Genomic DNA, 24973 nt, shown 5'->3' on the forward strand with positions numbered 1-24973 from the left:
CCTTCAGTGTTCTTTTTTTCTTGTAATTCCTCACATAGAATTTGCAGGACCAAGCAATAATTTTTTCAGTTTAGACCACCTTAACCACTTCAACCAGAATTAGTTCTGAGTGGCCGCAGTGTCAGTCTGCACCTCTAGTGTTCCTGGAGCTAAAGTTTCCAGTGCAATAACCCTAAATAAAGCAAAGATATGTATATCAGTGTGGTCCTGCATGAGAGGGGTCGTACAGGGAGGAGAGCAGATATTAAAAAATCATGAGTGCTGTGTGCACAGGGTAAGGTGTGCTGGGTCCTACCTTATGTTGGGAGGAAAGATGGACGAGGACATAGGCAGAGGGTATATATGTTTTGTACTTTGCTGTGAGGCAAGCTTTATTGTGCAGGGAAGAACTGTGCCATCAGAAGCTGTACAGGCTGTGTGGAAGTAGCAGTTGGCTTAGGGTGGTGACCTTCATGCGGAACCAGAGGAAGCTGGCTGGAGGTTGGAGTGAGTGGGCCATTTGGATGTAAAGCGATCAGATCAGAGCTGAGTCTATCTCCTGCTAACAGAGGAGGTGGCTCCCTTTGACTCACCAGGAAAAAGGTGACAGACACTCATGGAGTCTGTTTGCAAATTATTGAATAAACCTGTGTGCACAGCTTGACTTTGTGCCTTTTGTGTCCTGGTCATAAGACCCAGAAACACAGATGAATTAATGGCTGCAGTAGCTTTAGTGGTACCACTGACCTCAGGGACGGGCGTACTGGACAGCTTCAGGATATCCTTAGCCTTCTTGTTTTACACGTAGGTATAACCAGTGGTGATCACCAGGCCCAGGCATCCCAGGGCAGCCATGGATCAGCACGGATTTACCAGTTAGCTCCAATCTTACCCCATCCTAGCTCACCTCAGTCAAACCAGTTCCAATGGCAAAGGTTGATTTATTTTGAGGAAGTCTTGTAACTTGAGGGATCTGTTCAAATCTTCTAAGTATATAGAGTCTGCTCAGAAAACTGGGGTTCTCCACCCTGCCACTTGTCAGCTGTAGACCAGGCTAACACCATAGGAATCTGTGACCCTGCTGTTGCCCCCACTATGAAGATAGAAATGGCAGCTGAGCTCGCAAGGTCCGAGACTGCGCTGTGACCTGCACAACTGCGGGGAGGTTTGTACGCACATCAGGACAGAGTGGCATCACTTTCAAGCGCTCAGACCAACTCGGAACAATGTCCAGTGGGGTCTTTTTGTTTTCACACCTTGTTTTTGATGGGCATGTAGACATAATGTGCATGCTTGGTTTTTTACACAATGTATGGCTCAGAGGTGGAGAGACAGCCAGGCATCACATTACAAAAGCTCCACGTTTCCTTGAGCTCTAAGGCTTTCACTGCCAGGAAACACCAACAGAATGGGTTTCCTGCTCTTCCTCTTTGTCCTCAGAAAGTAGAACTCTGTTTTATTCTTGATTCTTCTGGTTTAAGATTCAGTGAGGGAAACGTTGTCCCCGTATTGGGAATACATATTGATTTATAGGATAATCCCGTACTGTGGTATAGCCAAGATTCTAAATGTGTAGTTTTAAAAATTCTAAACCAATCAGCAAATACGACAGACTTGCTAATCTTGCTGTTCACCTGTTTGCATTGCACTTCACTGTGCCCAGAATTGTTATCAGCATGCAAGGTGTGACTCCTCCAGGCAAAGGCAGGTCACAAAGCACAGTCTGGGAATAAAAAAATATACATGTGGTAAATATTCCATTTGCACTTTTGGTATCCTCTTAATATGTTGCCTCTATGAATCATTACTGTGTTGTTTTGGTAGCAAATTTTCATTATTTAAAAAAAATTTAATTTATGTTTTTATTTTTTATCATTTTAGTTGCAGTAACATTGGATTATAACATTATATAGCTTTCAGATGTACATCGTGATATATTTCAAATTCTGTGTAGACTGCATCATGTTCAACACACAAAAATGAATTATAGTCCACCCCCTCACATGTGAACCTAATCACCCCTTTTGCCCTGCTCCAGCCCCTATTCCCCTCTGGGAACCACCAATCCAATCTCTGTTGCTAGGTATTTGTTTGTCGTTATTTTTATCTTCTGAGTGAGATCATACGGTATTTGACTTTCTCCCTCCGACTAATTTCACTCAGCATAATACCCTCAAGGACCTCCCATGTTGTCACAAATGGCCGGATTTCATCATTTCTTATGGCTGAGTAGTATTCCATTGTGTATACATACCACATCTTCTTTATCCATTTGTCCCTTGATGGGCACCTAGGTTGCTTCCATGTCTTGGCTATTGTGTATTATGCTGCAATGAACATAGCAGTGCATGTATCTTTATGCCGTTGTGCTTTCAAGTTCTTTGGATAAATACCCAGCAGTGGGATAGTTGGATCATATGGTAGATCTATGCTTAATTTTTGCAAGAGGCAGAGGAAATTCCAGGCCTCAAATGCAAGGGAAATGCATGCATTTCCCACACCAAGGGCCCCCCAACCTGTGCAGGGCTGGCTGCATCCCCAGATCCCTCCCCACATTCCCTGCTTCTGGAGGACTCTTCCCAGAGAATGGGGGCCATGAACAGCAGCCAAAGCCTGATCAAGTCAGCGGGGACTGAAGGACAGTCTGGCAGCAGAAAAGCCATGCTGGCTTCCAGGAGAGGGGCTGGGTGGGTGATGGGAGGAAGCCTGGTCTCTAGGGAAAGTTGCTTCTCTTCTCCAAAGCAGGTATGTGGAAAGTAAGATGCCTCACAGGCCAGGCCAGGGCCACATGGCACTGCTACCACTCCGCACACTGTCACCACTGTGGTGGAGAGGGATGCTGGAGCTCATGCCGACAGAGACCCTGAGTGCCTGTGCACAAGGAAGGAGTGGAGGCACCAGGTTTTCTATGTCCCTGTGTGGCCAGGACAGCGGCACTGCTCAGGGATGTCAACGCTATAATGAAGTCTGTGCTATTTATCTGGCTACTCAGAAAGGGTTTTCAAAGCAAGAGGAAAGAGGAAATAGGGTAGGAAGGCAGGCCCGGGCCAAGCAGCCTCTGTCACCTCCATGGAACCTCTCTGGAAGGGGTTTCATCGACAGCCTTTCTTTCTACTTCCTGGGCACAGAAACTGAGCAGGAACCCAATGAGAAGGAGGGTTCTGGCCTGGAATGGGGTGTAGCAGCTCCCCATTGGTTTGATCTGAAACTCCCAGGCCATGGAGACAGAGGCCAGGTATGGGGTCTTGGGTTCTTGTCTTTACGGGGGCCCCAAAGGCTTTAGACTTCCCCCTCAGCTTCGTCTGGTGCACTAGAATGACTCTGGCATCAGGCTGAGGAAGGGAGGCTTTCTCAGAGATCAGCAGCTCTCCTCTGGAAAGGCCCCACCTCACCCCATGAGACTGACTCACAGCAGCGTGGCCCTGATGAAAGTTCACAGCTTCCAGAAACCAGCAGCCTCAAGGTGATGCTCTGAGGAGCAAGGGGCAAAGGAAAAGAGACTCTGCCTGGTTGGCTTCTGCTGGGGCTTGGGAGGGGTTGAGTGGAAGAGGCTGGGACCCCAGACCACCCGGGCTCTAACAGACCCTCAGGGAAGTGGGGGCTCTTCCCACCCTGTGATCACATGGCTCCTGCTACCAACAGAAAAGGTGAAGCTTGGCCAAGGCCAGCATTATTTGGGGGAGGGGACGTCACAGGGGAGGGAACGGCTAGGGAGCAGGAGCACCATCAAATTCCCTGGTCTGGGCTGAGCGTGTCTTCTGCACTTGCAGTTGCCTTATTTGGAGGCAGGAGGTCTGCTACGGCACTATTTCCAAGGTATTACTATGGAAACGCAGCGTAACCCTGAACGCTGTTATTCTGCCTGGGAGTTTTTTCTCTCAAACCAGCCAGCTTTGGGGGATTTGCATGTGTGTCTGCTGTTCCCCTGCAGGAAGCTGTTCAGTCTCCAGGAACAACTCCCATTTGATTTTGCCAGGGACACTACCTTCCAGAGGATGCTAGCCTAGGACTCCTTGGGGAGGGTAGACAGAGGGCAGACAATGACCATCAGCTGAGAGCAGGCCCAGAGCTGCACTCTACTAGTAGGAGGGTTTGCGCAGCAGCCCAGGGCAGGCAAATCCAGGGGAGACCCGGGGGGCGTAGAGGAGAAGGGGGACCCAGTTCCACCCAGGCTGATCTCTGCCACTCAGTGAAGGAGAGAGCACCAGGAAGGACTGCTGAACCCTGGGGGTAGCCATGTTCTGCTATGCCTGGACCTCTGCCAGGCTCTGGGCCTTGCAAGATGCCCAAGGGACCCCCAATCTCCACTCTGCTCGTTCTCAGGGTTACTGCGAGGCTCGATCAGGCAAGAACACTTGGTAACAGTGAAGCCTGAGCGCAGAGGAAAGGAATAACATTTACTGAGCACCCACACTGGGCCCAAGACCTCCTTTCAAGCTCACAAATAATCCTATAACCGGATCAAAACAAGCCCATTTTGCAAATCAGTTCACTGAGGCTCAGAACCTTTCCTGGTGCCCTGAGCCCCTGGACACTGGCTGGGGAAGAGAAGGAAGAGGAGAGGGGTCTTTGGGGAAGGACTGGACCTGGTGGGACCACCCCAGCCACCTCCCACTCTGGTCACATGGGAGTCAGAGCAGGGGCACAAAAATCAAGACCAGCACCAATTTTTTCCATTTATGGTCAAGGCCCCAGAGCAAGAGTGGGGTCCCCGAATTGCCCTTCACTTGGCTCCCCTTTCTCAGCCTGCTCTCTGCAAGAGCATCTCTGTGTAGAATGTGGAACCGAGCTGAGTCCTTCCTTGGACTGTGGCGCATGAGGAGTGTGTGCAGCCAGCAACCCCTCCTGGCATGCTCTTTGCCTCCCAGCAGCTGGAAGGACAGCCAGGAGAAGAGACACACTCTCTGCTACTGGTTCTCAGCACCTGCCCCCTGGCTGGAAGCCTCCTGGGGCAGCCCCAGACCACACAAGCAGGCCACCCTGTCCCTGTAGTGGGTCCTGCCCTGTGGCTTGAAGAGGAGCATGCAGATTGTAGCCCACAGACCACTGGAAGGATGGAGACAACGTGCAGGGCTGGTGACCACCTCAGCCCTGACCTGACTCCTTCCCTCACCCCTAATTTTAGGCTGGGTCCTGAAGCCCTTGAATCTTCTGGGGTACTCTCACTTTGCCCCAGCTCCTCATCTCTGAAACCACAAAGTGGACACCAACTGGCAAACCCACTGCCTACCTGTGGCGTGGGTGGCTTGACTTTCTGCTTCTTCTTCTGGTTCTGTTTGTTGGTCCTGGGATAGAACATGAGCATCTCCAGCCACCTGGGGAGAGAAGAGAGGACCGAATCAGACCCCTGCTCTCAGGAACTAGGACCATTTCTTTTTGGGTGGTCCAGGCACCAGGCTCAACACTTCCGGACTGGAGGCACCCACCCAGTGGCCAGGCCTTTGGACACCCAAGCAGGGCAGAGCACTGCCCAGATTAGAGCCTGCCACTGCTGGGGCAGGAAGTGCCAGCAGCACAGCCTAGGACAAGCACTGTGCCAGGGTGGAAATGTTCACTCTCTTGATTGTGCTGATGTTTTCAAAGGGGTATAAATTGTCAAAAGGTATCAAATTATGCATTTCAAATATGGACCCTTTATTATATGTCCAGTCCGTATTAATTAGAAGAGCTATAAATAAAACAAATAAGGTGTTGGCTTGACTTCTGGCTTCTGGTCCATGATGTTAGGAGCCTGGAAGTCTCCACTCCATCCCCAAACACTAAACAGCTGAACAAACTGAAAAGGCTCCAGCTGTTCTTAGGTTCATAAGAGCAGTGAGGTCATAGGGCAAATTGCCGCCCCCAGATTGGGGAGACTCACAGGTGAACGCAGAGAATCACAACTGAGCCCCCGAGGGGACCAGTGCTGGGGCAGGGAAGCCTAACCTGTAATGGACAATCTGCAGGAGGCCCAGTGTGGACAAGTGTGGACCCTCAGAGAGTTAAAACTCCAGGAGGACCTGGTCACAGGGGCCCAAACTTTTGTGAGTTTTGCCTCCAGCAGCTGGACCGGCTTCTTACAGTGAATGTCTGAGAAAAAATATTGTGCTTCTCACAGAGGAAAGAAAAAATGAACAATTTTGAAATATGCTAGAGCATTCTGTTCTTAAAAAGTCTGCTCTAAGGAGAAACTATTTTACTAGAACCTGACGTGCTAAGGTTTGACCAGGGACACACCTACCTGTGGGGACTCCAGCCCACTTCAGCCATCCCACCCTGCCTACGTGGAGGACGCAGAGCACACGTGACGTTCTCTAAGCACATGGATGTGATCTCTTCTGATGCCTCTGGGAAGGAATTGGGTCCAAAGTTACCAGAAATGAAAGGAGAACGAACATTTATTGAGTATCCACTAAACGTCAAGTAGTTTATTAAAATGTCACCCCATCAGATCCTCTCAACGCTGCATTTATAAACACTGTACATCTTTTTCAGAGAATACATTTAGTGAGATATTAATTCTTTCAATGTCAAACAATTCTAGTTTTCATTTCTTCGAAATTATCTAATTTTGAAGTTTGATATTTCATGTACTACTCCTTCAGTTATATACTCTAAGCATTTTGTGATCACCAGAAATTGCCCAGTTTTTTTTTTTTATTGTGGTAAGAACCCTTACCCTATGGTCGGCCCACTTAACCAAGTCATAAGTGCACACTGCAGTACCGGGAACTCTGGGCACAGAGCTGTGAGCAGCTCTCTAGAACTTACTCATCTTGCACGACTGAAACTTTGTGCCTGTCGGACAGCAGCTTCCTCTTTCCTCTTCCCCCAGCTCCTGGCAATCACCATTCTCCTCTATTTCTGTGAGTTTGACATTTTTTTCTTCTTTTTTGGTTTGGGGGGGTATTTTTCCAGTTTTAATAGGGCATCACTGCCAAATAAACGTGTTATCTCTTTACAATGACATGATTTGATACATTGCAAAAGGATTCCCCTCATCAGGATAAATAATACATCCGTCACCACACAGGTTTCTCTTTTCTTCTCTTTCTTTTTCTTGGGAGCATATTTAAGTTCTCTCTTCGCAAATTTCAATGACACAATGCAGTGTTGTCAACTATAGTGAGTTGAACCGTTTCAGATAGCTCGCATAAGTGGAATCACACAATATTTGTCCTTCTGTGACTGGCTTATTTCACTCAGCACAATCCAGCGATCCCACTTTGGGGTATATATCCACCAGAATTGACATCAGAATCTCAAAGAGACATCTGCATTCTTGTGTTGACTGCAGCCTTGTTCACAAGAGCCAAGATATGGAAACAGCTTAGTGTCCATCGACAGATGAATAGATAACGATAATGCCAAGAAATATTACTCAGCCTGAAAAGAGAAGGGTATTTTGCATATGCAACAACATAAAGACATTTATTTGACAAGCGACTGCAGACTTCTGTTTGGGCCAAATGGTGTGAGCCCCATGCAGCCTCTCTCTCTCAGATGACAAATGAAACTCTGGCCAGAGAACAAATAATTGCCATCTGATTTTCTAAATTCACCAAGTGAACAACTCCCAGTAACTTGAATCCTGATACTGACCAGGTCTGAGACAGGTTCTGTTGGGGTTTTTACATAAAACAATATTTATATATTACCAATGCTTTAAAAATATACGCAAAATAAATTTGAAAATATGCACCAAAATACGGGCAGAGCTTAATAAATGGTTATAAGGCAGTCCCCCTATTGACCACCACCAAGGTCATTCCTGTCCTCTGTGACATTTGTTCAGTCTTAGTTGTACAGGAGACTGCAAATTAGTACTTCCTGTGTCCCTATGTTACTGTCTCTCTAGGCATTTCATTGTGTGGAGTTCGTCAATGTCTCTGGAATGAATCATGAGAAGAATATTATTTATTGTATTATGTAAAGAATGACACTGAAATGAGTCTGACCGAGTTGGTGTGAACGTTATGCAGCATTTTAAATGCCCTTTTCCCTCAGCAGTGTTATCTGGGGCAGAAGGAACGGGCAGAGCAGCTGAGGGGATTTGGAATTAGAGAGGAGCAGGAGGAAGACAAAACTTCTCCAGTAATCTTTGCAATTTAACCACCACATTGGCGTTCTCACAGCGTGAAATCAAATATGATTTTATGTTCATTCCAGGATTGCTAGCACATCGTTTCATAAAATGTGCAGGGTTATTGTTTCCTTTCCCGTCATCTGTATTTGAGAGCCCCAACTCACCTCAGACAAAGGTCCATACTGAATTATTCTGTGTCTTCTATTAAACAAAGGATTCTTTGATACAGTGCAGAAAAATATGTACTTTGATGAGCACGAAATTTGAAGAGAAGGAGCATCTAAAACAAGAGGAAAAGGAAGAATTAGAAAAAATAATTGAATTATCTGAAAAACACAAATAATATCAGGTTTCATAAGTCACTGTAAAATATAGAAATAAATGACTAATGACATACTACTTATAAATAGCTACTAAAATTAGGACATTTTTAGAGCTAACGCATTTATTATATATTCCATCACGAATAAGTTGGGAGGCCATAGTAATGAGCCAGGACCCCTGACCTCTGCAGGGAGCCCTCACCCAACCCCAGAAACTGTCTCAGACACTCTCAAGGCATCATGGGTCAGAATCATTCCTTCCTATAGGGAAGGTGTGGAGCCAGTGGTGAATGGAGGGATTGGGAAGCTGGATATGGGAGAAGAACCCGGGGCTCAGGGGCCCTTCACAGAGCAGGAAAGTGCAGGGAGGAGCTCCCCCTGGTGGCTGTTGGGTGATGCTGCTTGACCCAGGTCAGAGCTTTCCCTGGGCTGTGCTGTTTACATCTGAAGGACCACGCTCATGCACACTGCCCACCATGGGCTAGAGGATCAATGAGTCCTGTTTCAGTGGGTCCAGTAACTTCATTTTCCTCTCCCGCAGTGTGTCAAGTCTCCACCGCTAGAAGCTCACAAGCTCTCTCTGCGCTTGGGGCGTCTGGCATGTGGCTCAGTGCGTCTTCATATCTGCTGTCCCCCAATTCTGTGTTCACCATCGCCCAGAGATTCCAGTCATCTAGTCTCAGCCCAGATGCCCCCTGGGGTCAAGGTGAATGTTTCTGCATATAACACGGATGGTACTTGCACCTATGCTCTGCTCAAGTGATACCGTTCCTGATGGTTTGGGTTTCATTATTTTCCTAGAATCGGAAAATGAAATTGCCCTACATCCTCTCTTCTTTTTCTCTCTCTCTATATGTAACATATAATATACAACATATATAAGATGCAACATGTAACACATAATATGCAATATGTAGCATTTCATACATTATAATGCATTTTACATACGAAGTTCTCTCCATATAATACATTACATACATTTATGTTTTTATATGTAATTTTATAATATGCATATTAGTTTAAAATAAATATAAATTCCTTACTTTATATGACTGTTTGATGTAGCTAATATATTTTTAATCAAGTTCTGTAGTTTTACTCAGTGTGAGGGCTGATAGAACAGGAACGTTACTACAATGGAACCTCCTCCCTATTTTAGGGCTCTTCTCCCATTGCTGTACTAAAAACTCTCATAGCCTGTGACTGTAATGTACTGGGCCCTAATCAACATTTTTTTAAGAGCTCCATGGAATTATTGAGTGTTAGGTGTCTAGGATCTGAATCCAAAAGAACAGATGTTTATCCAGAACTTTCCCAACCAAGGAACCACAGGGAAGAGCAGGAGATGTTGTGGATTGACCTGAGGGAGGTGAGCACTGAATGAGATGGCATTGAATGTGGAGATCGCTGTGGGTGGTATTGATGGATACCTGTGCAGTATTGTCATCCAGTCCGTGAACATGGCTGCCCTTTCACTTATTTAAATTCGTTTTTTTCAGTAATGTTTGTATTTTTCAGTTTACAGCCTTTTCTATTTTATTATTTTTGATGATTTTGCAAATGGAACTGCTTTCTTAATATCCTCTTAATCTTGTTCTTTGTTGTTAATTAGAAAACCAACTGATTTTTGTAGAGTATTACTACCCTTAAGTCCCGTAGGAGATACCAGATAGAACCCATTAGGGGTTATGATAGGAGTTGGTTTTCCTATCTTGAAACAGTAGGATAACAAGTATTGAGGCAGGTGGGAATATGAAAATGAAGCACTGCCATCCATGAGCAGTACAATGAGTAACCCTGGATCCACCCCTAAAGGCATTGAGGAAAAGTAGGGATTTTCCTGAAGGTTTAGTGGAGGCTAGAGAATAGCTATCACAAAGTACACCTGAGAGCAAAGCTTCTTCAAAATCCCCTTCGAGTAGCTCTGTCTTCCTAGATTTCCATTCCTTTTGGCAGCTGCCCCAACTCTCTCTTCTCCCGCTCTGCTCGTTTTCCCCAGTCAAGCTCATTTCTCTCTGCACCTTTCTTCTCCAAACCCCCTCAGCTTGCATATCCACCCAGTGATAAATACCATGCCCCACCTCGTGGTCATCCACTCCTCTGCAGCTTCTCAAGGTTGCCCCAGGACTCTGAAGCACCAGCATTCTTTCCATCTAGCGTCACTTTGGAACGTGGTTAGTGACGTAACTCATCGTTGAACAACATGGGCTCTAAATTCTGACTTCATCTTCGCAAACCGGGTGACCTCAAACAAACGATATCCTTCCTCTGGAGCTGTTTTCCAATCTATAAAATAAGGATAATATAAGTACGTGGCCAGCATGATTGCCGTGAATATTAAATGCGATGATGCCTGCAAAATACCGGTCTGTAGTGACTGTGCAGTAACTGTTAGCCATCAGTACTATTATTCATCTGCTGGAAAATTCTATGAGGTCAGTAGGGCAGTGGTTCCTGTTTTGATATGAACAAAGCAAGGACCCCAGTGGTGAATTGATTTGCTCAAGGTTGTACAAGACAGGCAGCCAAGCCAGAGGTCAAATCCCATCCCTTGAGTCCAGAGCCTTTGGATTTCTGCCCAATTTCTTGAGGTCAAGACCTGACAAGCAAGTGCTGGTGAATGGGGTCCCCCACAGCTTGGATGCTGTTTAAGAATTCTGAGGAGAGGCGATACCCCTTCCTGGCTTCAGTTTTCAGTGCCAACATTAAATTATGATGATGTATGACATGAGATTGTGTCCCCTGCTGGCCCCTGAAAGTTGCATTTCTTCTGAGGGCGACTACAGAGGATCCATTTTGCTGTTCTCAGTAGGTCTGGAGTGACCTACTCTAGTCCCTCTGCTTGGAACACAAAGCTCATTGCCCTCATGAGCCATTTCTCACAGCAGCCACTCAGGGACTTCCTACATACTTCTAGTTTGCCTGGATGGTGCCCCCCGTTGGGGTGTCATCACTTCATTAAAATACAGAATTAAAGTTTGTCACTGGACACCCAGCCAGCTGTCAGGATCCCCCCCTCCTCCTGCCAATGTCACACACTTTGTACTTCCCAGTATAGTGTGGTGTTTAGGGAATTCTGGAGTCAGACAGATATGAGTTCAAGGTCTAGGTGTGACACTAAATGTGGACTTGGTTCAATTTTTCAGCCTCTCTGAATCTCCATTTCTTCATCAGTAAAATGGGTATTTGGATAATGAAAAGCAGGCAGTTAATACTTCCTCGGACTCTGGTAGTTCATGAGACTGTGTCAGTGAGCTATGACTACACTAATGTCACATAACAGATAACCATAAACCTTAGGGGCACATGACAATCAGCAATCCACAGAAGAACAAATGTAAGTAGCCAACCCAAATGTGGACAGACTTCCCTGCATTAGTAAACAAAGCATGTCCAATTAAAGAAAACCCAAGATACCATTTTTCATCTATACTTAATGGGAACTCTTTAAAAGATAGACTTTACTTTTTAGAACAGTTTTGAGATTGATAGAAAATTTAAGAAAGACAGCACAGAGAGTTCCCATACACCTCTGTTCTGGTTTGCTATTACTAGCATCTTACCTCAATCGGGGATATTGGTTACAACAGATGAAATTATACAGGTTCATTGTTATTAACTAGATGTATGACTGTTGATGTTGACCTTGATCGCCTGGCTAAGGTAGTGCTTGTCCGTTTTCTCCACTGCAAAGTTACTGCCCCCTCTTTCCATACTATGCACTTTAGGAAGGAATTCCATGCACAGGTCTCTCCCTGGTTGATGCCCCCTCAGCTCTCAGGATCAGGGCAGAAAAAGGAAGATGTGCACAGCTGACTCTCTCCCAGTTCAGGCCTCATCCTGATGCAGTACCACGTGACCTATATAGTGAGGGGTATGTCTTCAATAGCAAATATTTACTGAATACCTACCTGGTGTTGAGTCTGGTGGTTGGCAGTGGAATGCCAGGCTGTGCTAGACAGCCTCATCCCTGCTCAGGGAGCTTGCCCTGAAGTAGGAACATTAGGGTGGGAGGCAGACATGGGGCCATCCTTCCCCAACTTCACCACTGGAGACAGGGAGGCCAGAGAGGACACTGCTGCACTCATGGGTCTGTGATGGGATGAGCGTTGGTGGGATGATAGGAGAGCAGGGAATCAGAGGCAACACGAGAGCTGAGGGCACCTGGGAATGACGTGAAGAGTCCTCGGGTTTAGGCGGAGATGTAGAAAAGTCCATGAAATGATATAAACAGAGGAAGATGGAGATAAACAACATGACCTGGGAGAAGTGAACTACCAGGGAAATGAGATTAGAATTCAGGAATTACGAGACCCTGGCAGGGCAAGTGCCTTAGGAATCCCAGAAGATGTGCTTTGGTTTGTCAGGTGGAGGGGCTTGGTCATCGGTTGAATGTGATCTACTGAGGCTGCTGGAAAGGAAGACAGGGAGAGGCCACATGTCAGCAGGGTGAGAAGTGAAGGGTGGGTGAGAGAGTTGACAGAGGGAGGACAGATTCCCCTCCAGGAAACCTTGCATGGGAAGTATAAGATGGAGGAGTCCAAATCTGGATGTCCTTCACTGTGTGTCGTAAAAATAGAATAATGTTAATTTGTAGATTTTTGTCACAGGAGAAGATAAATTCAAAGCTTATAGATTGATTACCCTTTAAAACATTAACTGTTTATGTCCAACAAAGAAAATTTGCTTCTTTGGCCCCAGCTTGGTGCCATAAAAGTACTATACTCAAAAACATTCTTTACCACCTTACTGGTCTCCTCAGTAAGATGAGTTGAATAACATTTGGACTCAAGTTTAGACTCTAGTGTGTGAGATTCATGTGTTTAACTTTGTGAAAATTGGTCTCTTACAAGTTGGGAGCGTATTTCCTGAGATGTCTGAGAGGATCCTTCCATCTAATCTACTGACCCTGTGGTGACTGAGGACTGGAATCTTCAAGCTCAGGAATTACTGTTCTTGAGTCCTGAGGTGATTCCCAGGAGCTACGAAAACTTTCCTTTTCTGACCCTGTATTTTTCTAGAAATTCACCACCCCCACACACTTTTTTGTTACAAGGGGCTGAAAATGATTTCGGGGGCATTAGCTGACTGGTGTCTACGTGATGAGAACATAACGGAGGTAGTAGAATTTTGGAGAAAGCGTTCTTGGTGGGATATTACAGGAAGGAAAGGAAAGGAAAGTGTCGAGTATGATTATGGAGACTCTAATCTTCAGTGACTGAAAGCATTGCAGACAGGGAGCTGGGTGGACCCATGCCACGTGGGGCCTCGACGTCATTCTGCAGTTGTGCCTTTTTGTAAGTCACTATCACTCTCACTGGCTTGGATTCAACAGGTTGCTTGGTTGACACTCCTGAAATGAAAAACCAACGATTGTCTTAGTATAAGCATATTCTCAGATACTAGACTCATCTCATTGCGATGAAATGGATTTTCCTAAAGACTTCCTCAGAGCATTGAGGTAAATGTCTGAAACCAAGAAATGTCAAAAATAGGAAGGGGCTCATGATACAGGCCCCCAGGTTCTGAATCTAAACTCTACCTTCTAGAATGGACTCCTGCCCGTTAGCTGTGATTAGCGAGGCGCCAATAATACCAGCTCTAGCATCAGGGGCACTTCTACTAGCCTTCTTAAATACTTTTTCACAAATTTATTTTACATCCATTATCTTACTTAATCTTTACAACACTCCTAAGATTTAAACATTATTACCCCCCACAGTTTAGAGATGAAGAAACTGAAAACGAGCTAGAATAATTGGACAAAGATCAAACAGCCAGGAAATGGTAGCACAGGAGTCTGCAGTACTCTGAAAGGTTGTCTGACATCAAGTCAGCTCCTTTTTCTCAATGATGCTGCTCCTCTTAATCTGTTTCAACGAGCACTGGAATTCCTCGGTGCTTCAGGGACCACTGAGCAGCAGCGCCTCGGGGCCCTCACTCTGGTTTCAACCAGAGGACGTCTATTATACACATAATAGATTTGAAGTTTTGTTTGAAAATGTTCCCAGACACTCTATTATCCCATGATGTCTCCTAAAGCTGTTACGAGCTGCACCAGCAACTTCTTGAAGTCAGAGACCTCGACTTCTTCTTTCTTTGGTCTCACAACAGTGTGCAACCCTGCCTGACCTGTGAGCCAGCCTGTGGAAGGAGGAGCAGATGGGAATCACTGCCCTTGGGATGTGCTCTGGGATCCCCCGTCTAGGTATCTCCCATGACCCCTGGCGGCCTCGCTGCCTGTTTCTCACCGAAGTCAGTCGAAGGATCTGCAGCCTTCTTGCTGCCATCACAATGCATGGAGTTCTCCCCCAGGAGGGAAGCAATGTCTTCTCCGAAGTCAGTCGAAGGATCTGCAGCCTTCTCGCTGCCATCACAATGCATGGAGCTCTCCCCCAGGAGGGAAGCAATGTCTTCTCCGAGGTCAGTCGAAGGATCTGCAGCCTTCTCGCTGCCATCACAATGCATGGAGCTCTCCCCCAGGAGGGAAGCAATGTCTTCTCCGAGGTCAGTCGAAGGATCTGCAGCCTTCTCGCTGCCATCACAATGCATGGAGCTCTCCCCCAGGAGGGAAGCAATGTCTTCTCCAAAGATCTGGAGGCAATTCTCAATCAAAAATTGCACAAGAGAAATCTGCAACACAAAAGGGTAAAAACGGGGTGTTCTTTTTCATATGGCATAGTTATAAATCACATTTCATACATGAATCTTGGCTCTAACAAAAATTGTGAAAGAATACTAAGAAAAATTCAGAGAACCAGTTTTCTCTAAGAACGAACTGTGATACTTTCGTGAGTACTTCGGGCACAGGTTTTAAAATACTTTTCATCAGTGGACTAAAGGCATAATTTGTGGTCTAGTTTAAAAGCTAACATTTTTATATCAATGGTTACATCTTGAAAACAAAGGCAATTTTCAAATGTAACCCACATAGGATGTTTGGGGGAAGATGTATAGTCTCTTATGAAATTTTATCTATTCATTTTCATTAAACATTTTTTCCAGTTTTGTTGAGATATAATAGACATATCGCATCTTAGGAAAATTTATAAAGCACCCAATAGACACGGATACGTGAAATTCATTTGTAAGTTTAGGTGCTGCTTAAACTTGGGCAGCAGAGATTTCTGTGGGTTTTTGTGAGGGAAGAAAGCAGCTGGAGAGACACCATTCAGTTTGTCTGGCTGCAGCCCCTCCTCTTGCATTGCCTGCCCCACCCTTACTTTCTGGGAAACTCTCTTGGGAAACAGCTATGATCTTCTTGGGCATGTTGTAGCTCTGATAGGGTGTTCTGGAATCTTTTACTAGTTTCCTCACCCTATAGCAGAGGCAAAATAGTAGCCAAGTATTTTTCTGAATGAGCCAAAGCTGGCAGAGGAAGGCCAAAGTGTGTGGAGCCATGGGTGCTCATATTGCCCAAGCTGCCTAGGATGTGCCAGTAATGACCAGAGGAGCTGGGTGTTGTCGGCATCGTGTGATGAAGAAACCATGGCTTGGAAACTTTGCCCAGGGTTACACATCCCTCAGTGATTAGGCTGAGAGTTGAACCTTGGCTTGTCACACTCCAAAGCCCAGGTTCTTTTCTGTCATATCGAGCCACTCCTCTCTCTGCTGTTCAGTCCGTCCAGAGTTTAGTCTCATGGACAGGAAGGGAGGAGAGACTCAACTGCTCACAGTTCCCCCTTAACAACCCTCCTTCCCATCCCCACAGAGGAGGATAAATGACTCTGCCACTCAACGGATACACTTTCAAAAACTGGTCTGTCAGAGTTAACACCGTCCATTTTGGGTTCCAAGTGGGGACTCTGACCCCTAGGGCACGCAAATGAGAGCTTTCATTACCTTTCTTGTGATGTCACTTTCTAATTCTGCGCTGCAGGCATTGGGCAAACAAAGAATGCTTGGGGCTATGCAGGTGGCTAAGTTGTAAGCTGTCATCTGATTGACGGATGAATGCTGCTGAATGTTGTGCAGCACTCCAAAAAGATAGCGCAGGAGCTCTGCATTGGCTCTGGGCAGCTCATCCAAAAGCCTAAAGACACAAAAATGGACCTTTAAAGACAGCACGTCATTTTGCTCAGGAAGTTGGAAATACAGAGAAAGGGAACAGAGGACTTCTTTGTAGAGCAGGCACAAAGCCCAGTGAACATGCACGAGAATGCAGAAATGGCCCTCCTAAACATGCTGCCTGAAATATTTTCCCTGAAACGCCTAGAACGTGTTCTCATTTGGGCACATCTTATTAACATCGAATTTAATGTAAATATGTTTTAAAACTCTGAAACATTGCAGAAACTCTTCAATTAAAGTTCACAAAAGCTCATTGATTAAATTAAACAGCGATGAAATTTCAAAGGCTCCCTTTGTTTTGAAGGTAGCAATATAGGAACACTGTCTCAGGGTAAGATCCCAGCAAAGTTCCAGGCAAAAATGTTTCATTGAGTTCAGTTCCTGAACCAGATATGAACTTCTCTGGCTAGTTAAGTGTTTGACAAAGGTAAGACCATATCCCTGGCAGATTGGTCCTTTAGCATCTCTCTTGGACCAAAGGATTTCATCTGCTCTCAGTTTCATATTGTCAAATAAAAATGGCAAGTAATAGGATATATTGGAATATATGAGGAAGCCATTTTGGTGTAAACCTAATTCGGACCTGACCTTGTCTTTCCAAAAGGGCCTGACCGAGGCCGTTGAGCATGCATTGTATATCTGCTTTAGAGATTCCCTATGGCAAGAGCAAAAGGCCCTTGAGATAAAGGTGCAACTTCCCTCCCCCTGCCAACGTTGGTGTCTCCTTAAGGATTAAGCATCTTTCCTTAGGCTAGAAACTGATTGCTGTGCTCACCTGTGACTGCTCAGCTTGAGACAATAGACTTGCCTCCTGCTGCGCCCTTGGAGATAACAGACCCACTACCTGCTGTGTCTATCAAGTGCTGTGCCGACAGGGCACTCTTGTGACTATTGTGGGAGGGACATTTCAATCATGTGAAACACCCTCTTTGAGGGTATATAACCACCTTATGTACCCCCACTACTTTGGAGTGCTCTGTTCCTTTGTGGAAAGACCTCCCGGGTTATAATCCTAAAATTTAAGCTCAGAATAAACTCACCCAAATTTTCATTTATTGATTGGTTATGGATTATTTTCGTCGACAACATATTCAGAAGGTATAAAATGGTCAAGGATTCCTTATTAACAAGACTAGGAGAAGAACAAGAACTCAATAAGAGCAGTAAGGCATGCCACTGTTTTTGAACTGGCCTCCGTGGGAGTGGTCAAATCAAACTCTTTGGCATTGGTCATTATTTTAGTGGACAAAGCTGTAAAGTATAAGCTAATATTTTCCTAAGAGTATGTTGATTGTACTTTGGAGGTGTGCCCCAGTAGAGTAATCATGGCATCGTTACCTCTGAGTGGCAGCGATTTTCTCCTCCTCATTCTCTCCATCAGTTATACTGACCCATTTAGCATAGAGGTCAGATGTAAAGACGCTCCCTGGGATGTTTCGAAGAAAATCCTTACACACATCAAAAGAAGAGTATTATTCTTATGGCAAATACATATTGGACAAATTACAGGGAAAACATGGAGTTGAAAAGTTGAGTTTCTGTCCCCACTTCCTTCTCAGGCTCCCCACACTGTGACCCACGCAGCGCTCAGCTCCACCTCTCCACTGACTTGCACACCCTGAAGTGGGTGCTTGGACTTCTAAAACTTAGAAGCACCAAAGCAGAGTGGGCCACAGTGGGAGCGAAGAGAAAGCCCCCTTCTATCACCTGGAACTTCCTCTTGGTGTCCATTTTAGTAAACTAGTAGAAACTGACAAGGTCCGGTAAGACGTCATCCTCAATCCTGCTAGTTTCTTGAGAAGAAATACCCATCCCCGTTTGAGACACAGTGCTTGCTCTTAACTCAAGCAAGAGAAGTTCTGAAACAAACCAAACGCGCACACCCTCGTGCTCTCGCACACATATTAAGAGAGAACTGAGCCTTCTGACTTGAGGTATGTGTGCTCCTTGGGAGAACACTGCATCACAATAGCCTCGTTCATCCTGGTTTTAACTGTATGAACGTTCGATCCTGCAGACTGGGAAGCAGCAGACATTGGAAATATATTAAAATCCCCATTGGGTAACAATGTGTTACCCCTTACAGTCTGTGAGTGGGACATACAGATCCTTCCAAAAGAAGAAACTTACTAAAAACTTAGATACATTGCAACTTCAGGACTCTGAGTATCAGGGCTACAGACGCACAAATGTCAGCTTCCTAAGTGGAGGCCTGGAACATCTGTCACTTTAGAGGGCTGAGGAACAAGTTTAACATCGTAGAATTGGGCCTATTAAAATTTACGAAGCTTTAATGTTTGTGCAAGACTGAGGGGAAGTTGTCACTTTGTCTTGCTAGCTTCCAAGCACACCTAGCTTCTATTGTTCTCACTCAGCAGCACATGCCTTCTCTTAGTGGTGGCTTGCTCGAGAAGTGCCTCAGGGCAACTATCCTAATTAGAATCTAATGAAGGTTCACTCATGCTAATCCCTATTGAGCTGCTGTTAGTGCCAGGCACTATTGTGAGCACTGGGGACAGAGCAGAGAAGCCAATGGACAGAGTCCCAGTCCTCTCACTTTGACTATGTTGATTGGTGTGTGGTACCCATGGTATTGTAGCTAGTCATGGTAGTTAGTGCTTTTCACCGTGTTTCCTATGGAGTGCTTCCAATATATTTGGAGGGAGGAAGCAGTCCAACTCTGGCCGGCTCTTCGAGTCTGGGAGCGTGCAGGAGGGCCCTTGCCTCATGCGTACCACACTACATGCACTCGGAGCATGTGTCTCCTCTCTGTTTCCTGAACCCTGTTCTGTGGGAGCCCATTGGTGAGGCTGAGTGTGGTGAAGCCTGGACATGACCCGAGCAGAATATGCCAAGGGTATTCACTGCTGGACCTCTGTTTTTAGACAGCTCAATGGCAAACTCATTGTGGTCCTGATGATGTACTCATTTCTGGTTTAGGTCAACACCCCAGTTCATTGGGCATGGTATTATCAAAGCCAAGTTGCAAAGTCTGATTCCCCACCAAGATCAGTCAACTTTAGGAATGTCTAAGAACTATACCCACGAGTGGCCACCCCCTTGCTAGTCTGTACTTATAACAGAAAGATAGGCAAGACTCTGCTGATGGGCAACTCTAACTCTTGCTGGAAAATCAGTTCCAGGTGGGCACCTCACAGAAGGCAACACTCAACTTGCTATTTGTATGCCTAGAGTATATTTCTAATCATCCCAGTGTCACAGTGGTCGACTCTAAGCCACTTCTGAACTGTCCCTATTTATGACAGAGCTGAACAATCATGGGGAACAAGGAAAGACCAAATGGAATCTCGATTATAAGAGAATTTTAATAACCTATTGTAGTCATTTCTACTTATGACATTCCTCTTTACAGCTGTTAACAAATACCAAGATGGATTGAGTCAATTCTTTCCCTGTTCTATGATTCCCTTCATAGAAACATAACTGGATATTTGTGATTTAGCGGTATCATTTAAAAACCTTTTTTGTATAAATCTATTGAATTTTCAGAATTCCAAACAAATTTTCGTTGCTGCACCTACTTTAAAAGTCAGATTTATAAGAAGAAGCATGTGGTAGGAGCTTGTTACTGTGTGACCATAATCGTGGGTGGTGGGTTAAGCTTAACAAACATTAATAAAGGATGCCAAATTTGGTAAGGGTGAAAGAAGGCAAAAAATAGTGAAGTCACCCCTACACTACTTTTAAATTAAAAGAGGCAGGCGAAAGAAGGATGAGGAAGTGAACGGAGCTTTTGGTCACTCATTGAGCATTTTTTGATTCATTGAATGACAAATGTTGGCTTACTGACTACGGTCAACCTCTCTATCTATTTTCAAATGTTTCATACTAATTTTCTTTTGTAAACTTTGCTTTCATTAGGACAATGGTGAAGAAGTCATCAAAAACAGGATGTTTGTTCTGGTAAACGTTCTGTATATCTAAGTGTGTGTGTAGAATTTTTATTATTATTATTCTGGGATAATGTTCAGGAATGAAGAAGGTAGTGTGTGATGAAAAAGGAAAGTATATCTAACATTTGGGGCTTTTAACACCCAAACTAACGCCCTTAAATTTGGACTTCGTGAAGTGTTTTTCAGTTTCTCAATCTATTATGCCTATTATGGTTCCTGGGCAATCACGGTGAAGGAAATTGATCATGTACCTTCAGAGTTACGCTGTGTGTGGATAATGCTAGAAGTTTCCCTACCTTTAAGACACATGCGACCACAAGAACAGATTCACAGTTCAGGTTCACTTTGTCCCCAGCATTTAATGTCTCCTTTAGGGCTCTGCATAATTTCATATTGGCCGATTTTCTGAATATGCCCTCTGTGAGCGGCCCTTTTTGCTTAAGAAAGCAAAGCATATCCTATAGGGAAGAAGAGAAAGGAAAAATCAATGGCACCTTGTATCCAGGAGCCCAGAGCACCAGCTCCCCCCTTGTCTGAGCTGGGGTAAGCGAGGTGCAGTGCTGGAGGGGGGGTGCATGCAAGCAAACGTAGAATTTTTTTTCTCAGTGTCTCTATTTTCTACCCAACCATCCCTTCTACATTCATATGCTGAAACATTTCAAACAGTTGTTAAGTCAGATTTTCCTTTTCAGTGAACTGACACTTTTGAATCAAACTTCCCTGCTTCCAGGCCTTTGTGGAATCACCCGCTCCTACTCCACCAATCTTTCCTCATCGTGCCCTAATATAGCTGCTCTTCCCCAGCTATGGAAATCTTCGTGCCATACCCGTGTCCCATTGTTCGTTCCCCTTTAAGGGGCTGCATACCCCATTTCTACTTCCTGGATTGCTTTCCCTCCTTTCAAATCGGGCTCTCCAAACCCCTCTCCTCCTCCTCTAATTACATCCCCTTCTCATCACTCTTTCCTTTCCTTTTGCTGCATCTTCATGTCCTCTGCTTGTGGTGCAGAAAGGCTCTAGGTATTGGAGTCAGGTAATCCAAGGGACCCGAATCCTATGATGCTACATCTTGGCTGTGTGGCCTTGGGCACAGTGTACACTTTAGTGAGGTTACTTTTTTTCTCATTTGTGAAGTGGGAATGATGATAATCATAGCTACCCCCTAAATTTGCTGTGAAACTTGCAAGGACTGAGGTAGTAGGAGCATGGGACTGGCATGACACATTTCTTCATCGTTAGCCTAAAATTCCCTAGATCTGGTAGAGTGCTTGGAGAGATACTGGACACTCAATAAATGTTGAAACTGACAATTCCATACACCAACTTGAGTTAACACAGGCCAAATTCTCTGGCTGTCCCTTGACACATTCTATTTGGATGAAAGGATCCACATATGCCAGAGGCTGAGTCTGTATGCTTCAGCACTGGAAATACAGGTCAAAATCTCCTGAGAGATTCTGAGGAGTGAGATTGAGTAGACTCAGCTGAAGGAGGCTGAAGACTACTGTGGAGTTCAGAGAAGATGAGACGGGGTGGACTCTCAGAGACTCATCCACATAGAGCCCATTTGCATTGATCTGAGCAGGCATATGTGGGTCTTTGCTGAAACCTATGGAATGGACATGGGTATCTTTTCTTTGTCGTGTTTGCTTTATGACTCAGCAGTACCTAAATCTGATTTTATTCTTTGACGTAATATTAGCAAAGCTTTTCCCCCAAAGCCAGCGGCTGTCTAAAGATTTCTCCATTTAGGGATAGATTTAAATGAGACACTTGACCTCTCAGAGTTCTCCCTCCTCAGGAAAGCCACAGAAGACCGAAATGAGACCCACCAGAAGAGAAGGGGGCAGGCTGTCGCGTTCACACACATCCCCGAGGCTGACGCCGAAGAGCTGCCCTGGCTTTGGGGATGGTGGCGTCACGTGCAGAAGGTCCTGGCAGGTGCTGGAGCCACGCCGGAGGGCCCAGTTGCCCATAAAATTAATTCTCACTGACTTCTGGCCTGAATCCAAAGAAGAAGTGAGATTATCAGTAGTAGTTAGTTTAATTTACTTACGGCACATTCATTGCGATGGCAAGAAGAAAGAGGAACTGAGTCAGCTTTTGCACAGAATTTCCCACGTTTGGAAATTGGCCAACTGCATCCTTGTGGTGTTAATCTGCTCTTCTTCCCCTCATCCTGCAAACCTAGAGGCTTGCTCAGACTCAGGGTCACTTCTTCCAGGGGAAATGCTTCCTAGGCAGTGCTCTCTCCTGCCTGTTGCATGAGACACTTCACTTGTACTTGTCCGTGTTTTCTGATGTTTAGTATGAACAGTGGATTCAGGTGACAGATCACATTTTGAAAGCTAACCAGGTTTGGTTTTCAAATCAAGTGGAGTTTGGCAATCATCTACTTTCATAGTAAGTCTCCTCCCACTCTTAGATTCCCTGTTTGCTTTCTGAACGCCCAACCATGGTCAACTTTCTTTCAGCAAAAGGATCTGCCTTTCAAGACACAACCTGCCTGAGCCCACTTCTCAGCGGGCCTCTGGCCTCTGCTCTGGGGTCCACAATGCTCAGGCAGCTCCATGATGACTATCAGCAGTCAGGGTCCTTGGGAAGTGGTCATTAAATGCTGGCTATGTGGTAAGATTCCAGGTGGCCGTGTTTCTTCAGACACCCCACAAAGCTACCCAGAGATGATTATTAACTACCCAACAGCCCCTGTCAAAAGAATGCTTTTCAAAGGAAAGGTGATCAGCAAGGAAAAGCTGAGTTCCAAGTTTCTACTGCTCAGCTATGAATGTTTACCTAAGAAGGTACCTTAACATTTGTTTAAATCACATGTTTATACCGAATACTAAAAATGTCAACAGAGGAGCCAAGTTGTAGAAGGATAAACAGTGAAGCAACATTTCACCAAGTAGCCTTCAACGTCCAACCACTCGGCCTTCCTGGGAAGGAGTGAGTGCATCTCCATGTCCACTCACGTGGATGCAGTGCTCCTGGGGCTGGACCAGAGAGAGCAGGATCTGAGAAACAGAAGGCTCCTGGTTCTGCCGCTTAGTCGGATAAGTTTACTGAAAACTCTTTGAGCTTTGGTTTGGTCAACTTTAATGTAAATGATGCTACCTACACCTCTTTGGACTAAATACTAGAAGGTCCCACTCAGCATAAGGCATGGCTCATAGCAGCCTTGATAAATCTCATCTCCCTCACTCAGAGGCCTAAGGAGGCCTAGACATCTGTCTCCTACCCCCAAAGCAGACCCCACCCCCATTCTTCATTTGATTTCACTGCCTCCAGAAGGTAGCAGTCATGAAGGAATGCCACCACTCCCCTAACTAAGGCTTCTTCCTGCCTGGCATTTGATACCCCTACCATTTTAAAAAGAGAGAAGAAAGCCAATACATTCTTAACTCCAGGAGAAGATTTCTATATGTCTGCATGTACAAATGTTTGTCTCAGATACACGTTAAAATGTAGGTTGAGTTGTTGTATGCAACCTGGTTTTCCTACTCTTAACCTGATTTTATTATTTCTAAAACTATCCAAATGTATTCCATTATTCAGCTTAAATAAGAATGCTCTGAAGAAGTGTGCTCTATCCCTTGATACAAAGCTACACATTCAGCTACTCTATGAGCATAGACAGAACGTATAGACAGTGAGCTAACATCTGTTGCCAATCTCCTTTCTGCTTGAGGAAGAGTGGCCCTGAGCTGACATCTGTGCCTATCTTCCTATATTTTGTATGTGGGTCGCCTCCACCACTTGGCTTGATAAGTGGTGTAGGTCAGCACCTGGTATCCAAACCCACAAACCCTGGGCCACCAAAGTGGAGCGCACTGAACTTAACCACTACACCACCGGGCTGGCCCCGAAAACCTAGCTAGTTTTAAACAGTCCTGGCAAGATTTAGTTTAGTGTTTCCTCATGCTCCAATTAGGGTGTGTGTATTAAAAAATAAATTTTTTGAAAATTTATCCTTCTAGAATAACAATCATAATAAAAATACTTTGAAGTAGAAATTCTATTCTGGCTCAAATACTTCCCAAATAAATAAAATGTCTTCTTCAGAGAAAGAAATATCAATGGGAAAATATTGGAGTGGTAGGGGAAAAAATGACAAGAAGGAAGATAAAAAAGCCCTGACCGTAAACATTCAGTCTAGTTTTGGTCTCGCCCTGGGTCTGAAGCAGACGTGGAAAGCGAGCTTGCTTTGGGAACAGACTTGAGAGTCCAGTTCTCTCTGGAATCCCAAGGCCACTTCAGCCGAAGCCCAGAAGAGAGTCCAGTTCAATTCCATAACTCTTCGCTCCACTGGAGTTTTTGATTCCAGGTGTGTCTAAGACATGTGGTCATTTGGTCCCCTCCCGTGACAGACCGAGATACTGGACAAATCCCTGAGATCGGGAAGGCACGTTCTCAGGTTGTAGAAGCACATGCTCTGAGAAGACACATGGATGTGCAGACACAGAACTATATGGCAACAGTGCTCTGGGGATACAGAAAAGGGAGCAACTGTCTACCTAGAAGAATTAAAAAAGAAAAAACACCTTCCTAGAATTGAGCTGGGTCTTGATTTCAGACCTCTGGAGTTTCTCTAAGCTTGATTCTGGGCAGGTACTGGGTTCCTG

At 45.2% G+C, this 24973-nt stretch overlaps 1 protein-coding gene across 1 annotated transcript in view; it reads right to left on the reverse strand.

The window, feature by feature from the left end:
- LOC138915142 (rho GTPase-activating protein 20-like) overlaps window positions 1–24973 on the reverse strand; it is a 110555-nt gene that overhangs the window by 18498 nt on the left and 67084 nt on the right. Inside the window, exons 11-22 of the mRNA XM_070256075.1 lie at window positions 22184–22353; window positions 20648–20809; window positions 17776–17885; window positions 16210–16399; window positions 14619–15000; window positions 12279–13720; window positions 10449–10653; window positions 8209–8324; window positions 6730–7344; window positions 6200–6305; window positions 5210–5294; window positions 1614–1702 (exon numbers count right to left, since the gene is read on the reverse strand). Of these exons, the coding sequence (XP_070112176.1) occupies window positions 13572–13720; window positions 14619–15000; window positions 16210–16399; window positions 17776–17885; window positions 20648–20809; window positions 22184–22353 (1163 nt within the window). The 3' untranslated portion in view covers window positions 1614–1702; window positions 5210–5294; window positions 6200–6305; ... (2 more) ...; window positions 10449–10653; window positions 12279–13571. The remainder of the gene's footprint in view (window positions 1–1613; window positions 1703–5209; window positions 5295–6199; window positions 6306–6729; window positions 7345–8208; window positions 8325–10448; window positions 10654–12278; window positions 13721–14618; window positions 15001–16209; window positions 16400–17775; window positions 17886–20647; window positions 20810–22183; window positions 22354–24973) is intronic.

The sequence above is a fragment of the Equus caballus genome, chromosome 30 (assembly GCF_041296265.1).
Source record: "Equus caballus isolate H_3958 breed thoroughbred chromosome 30, TB-T2T, whole genome shotgun sequence".
NCBI classification, from domain to species: domain Eukaryota; kingdom Metazoa; phylum Chordata; class Mammalia; order Perissodactyla; family Equidae; genus Equus; species Equus caballus.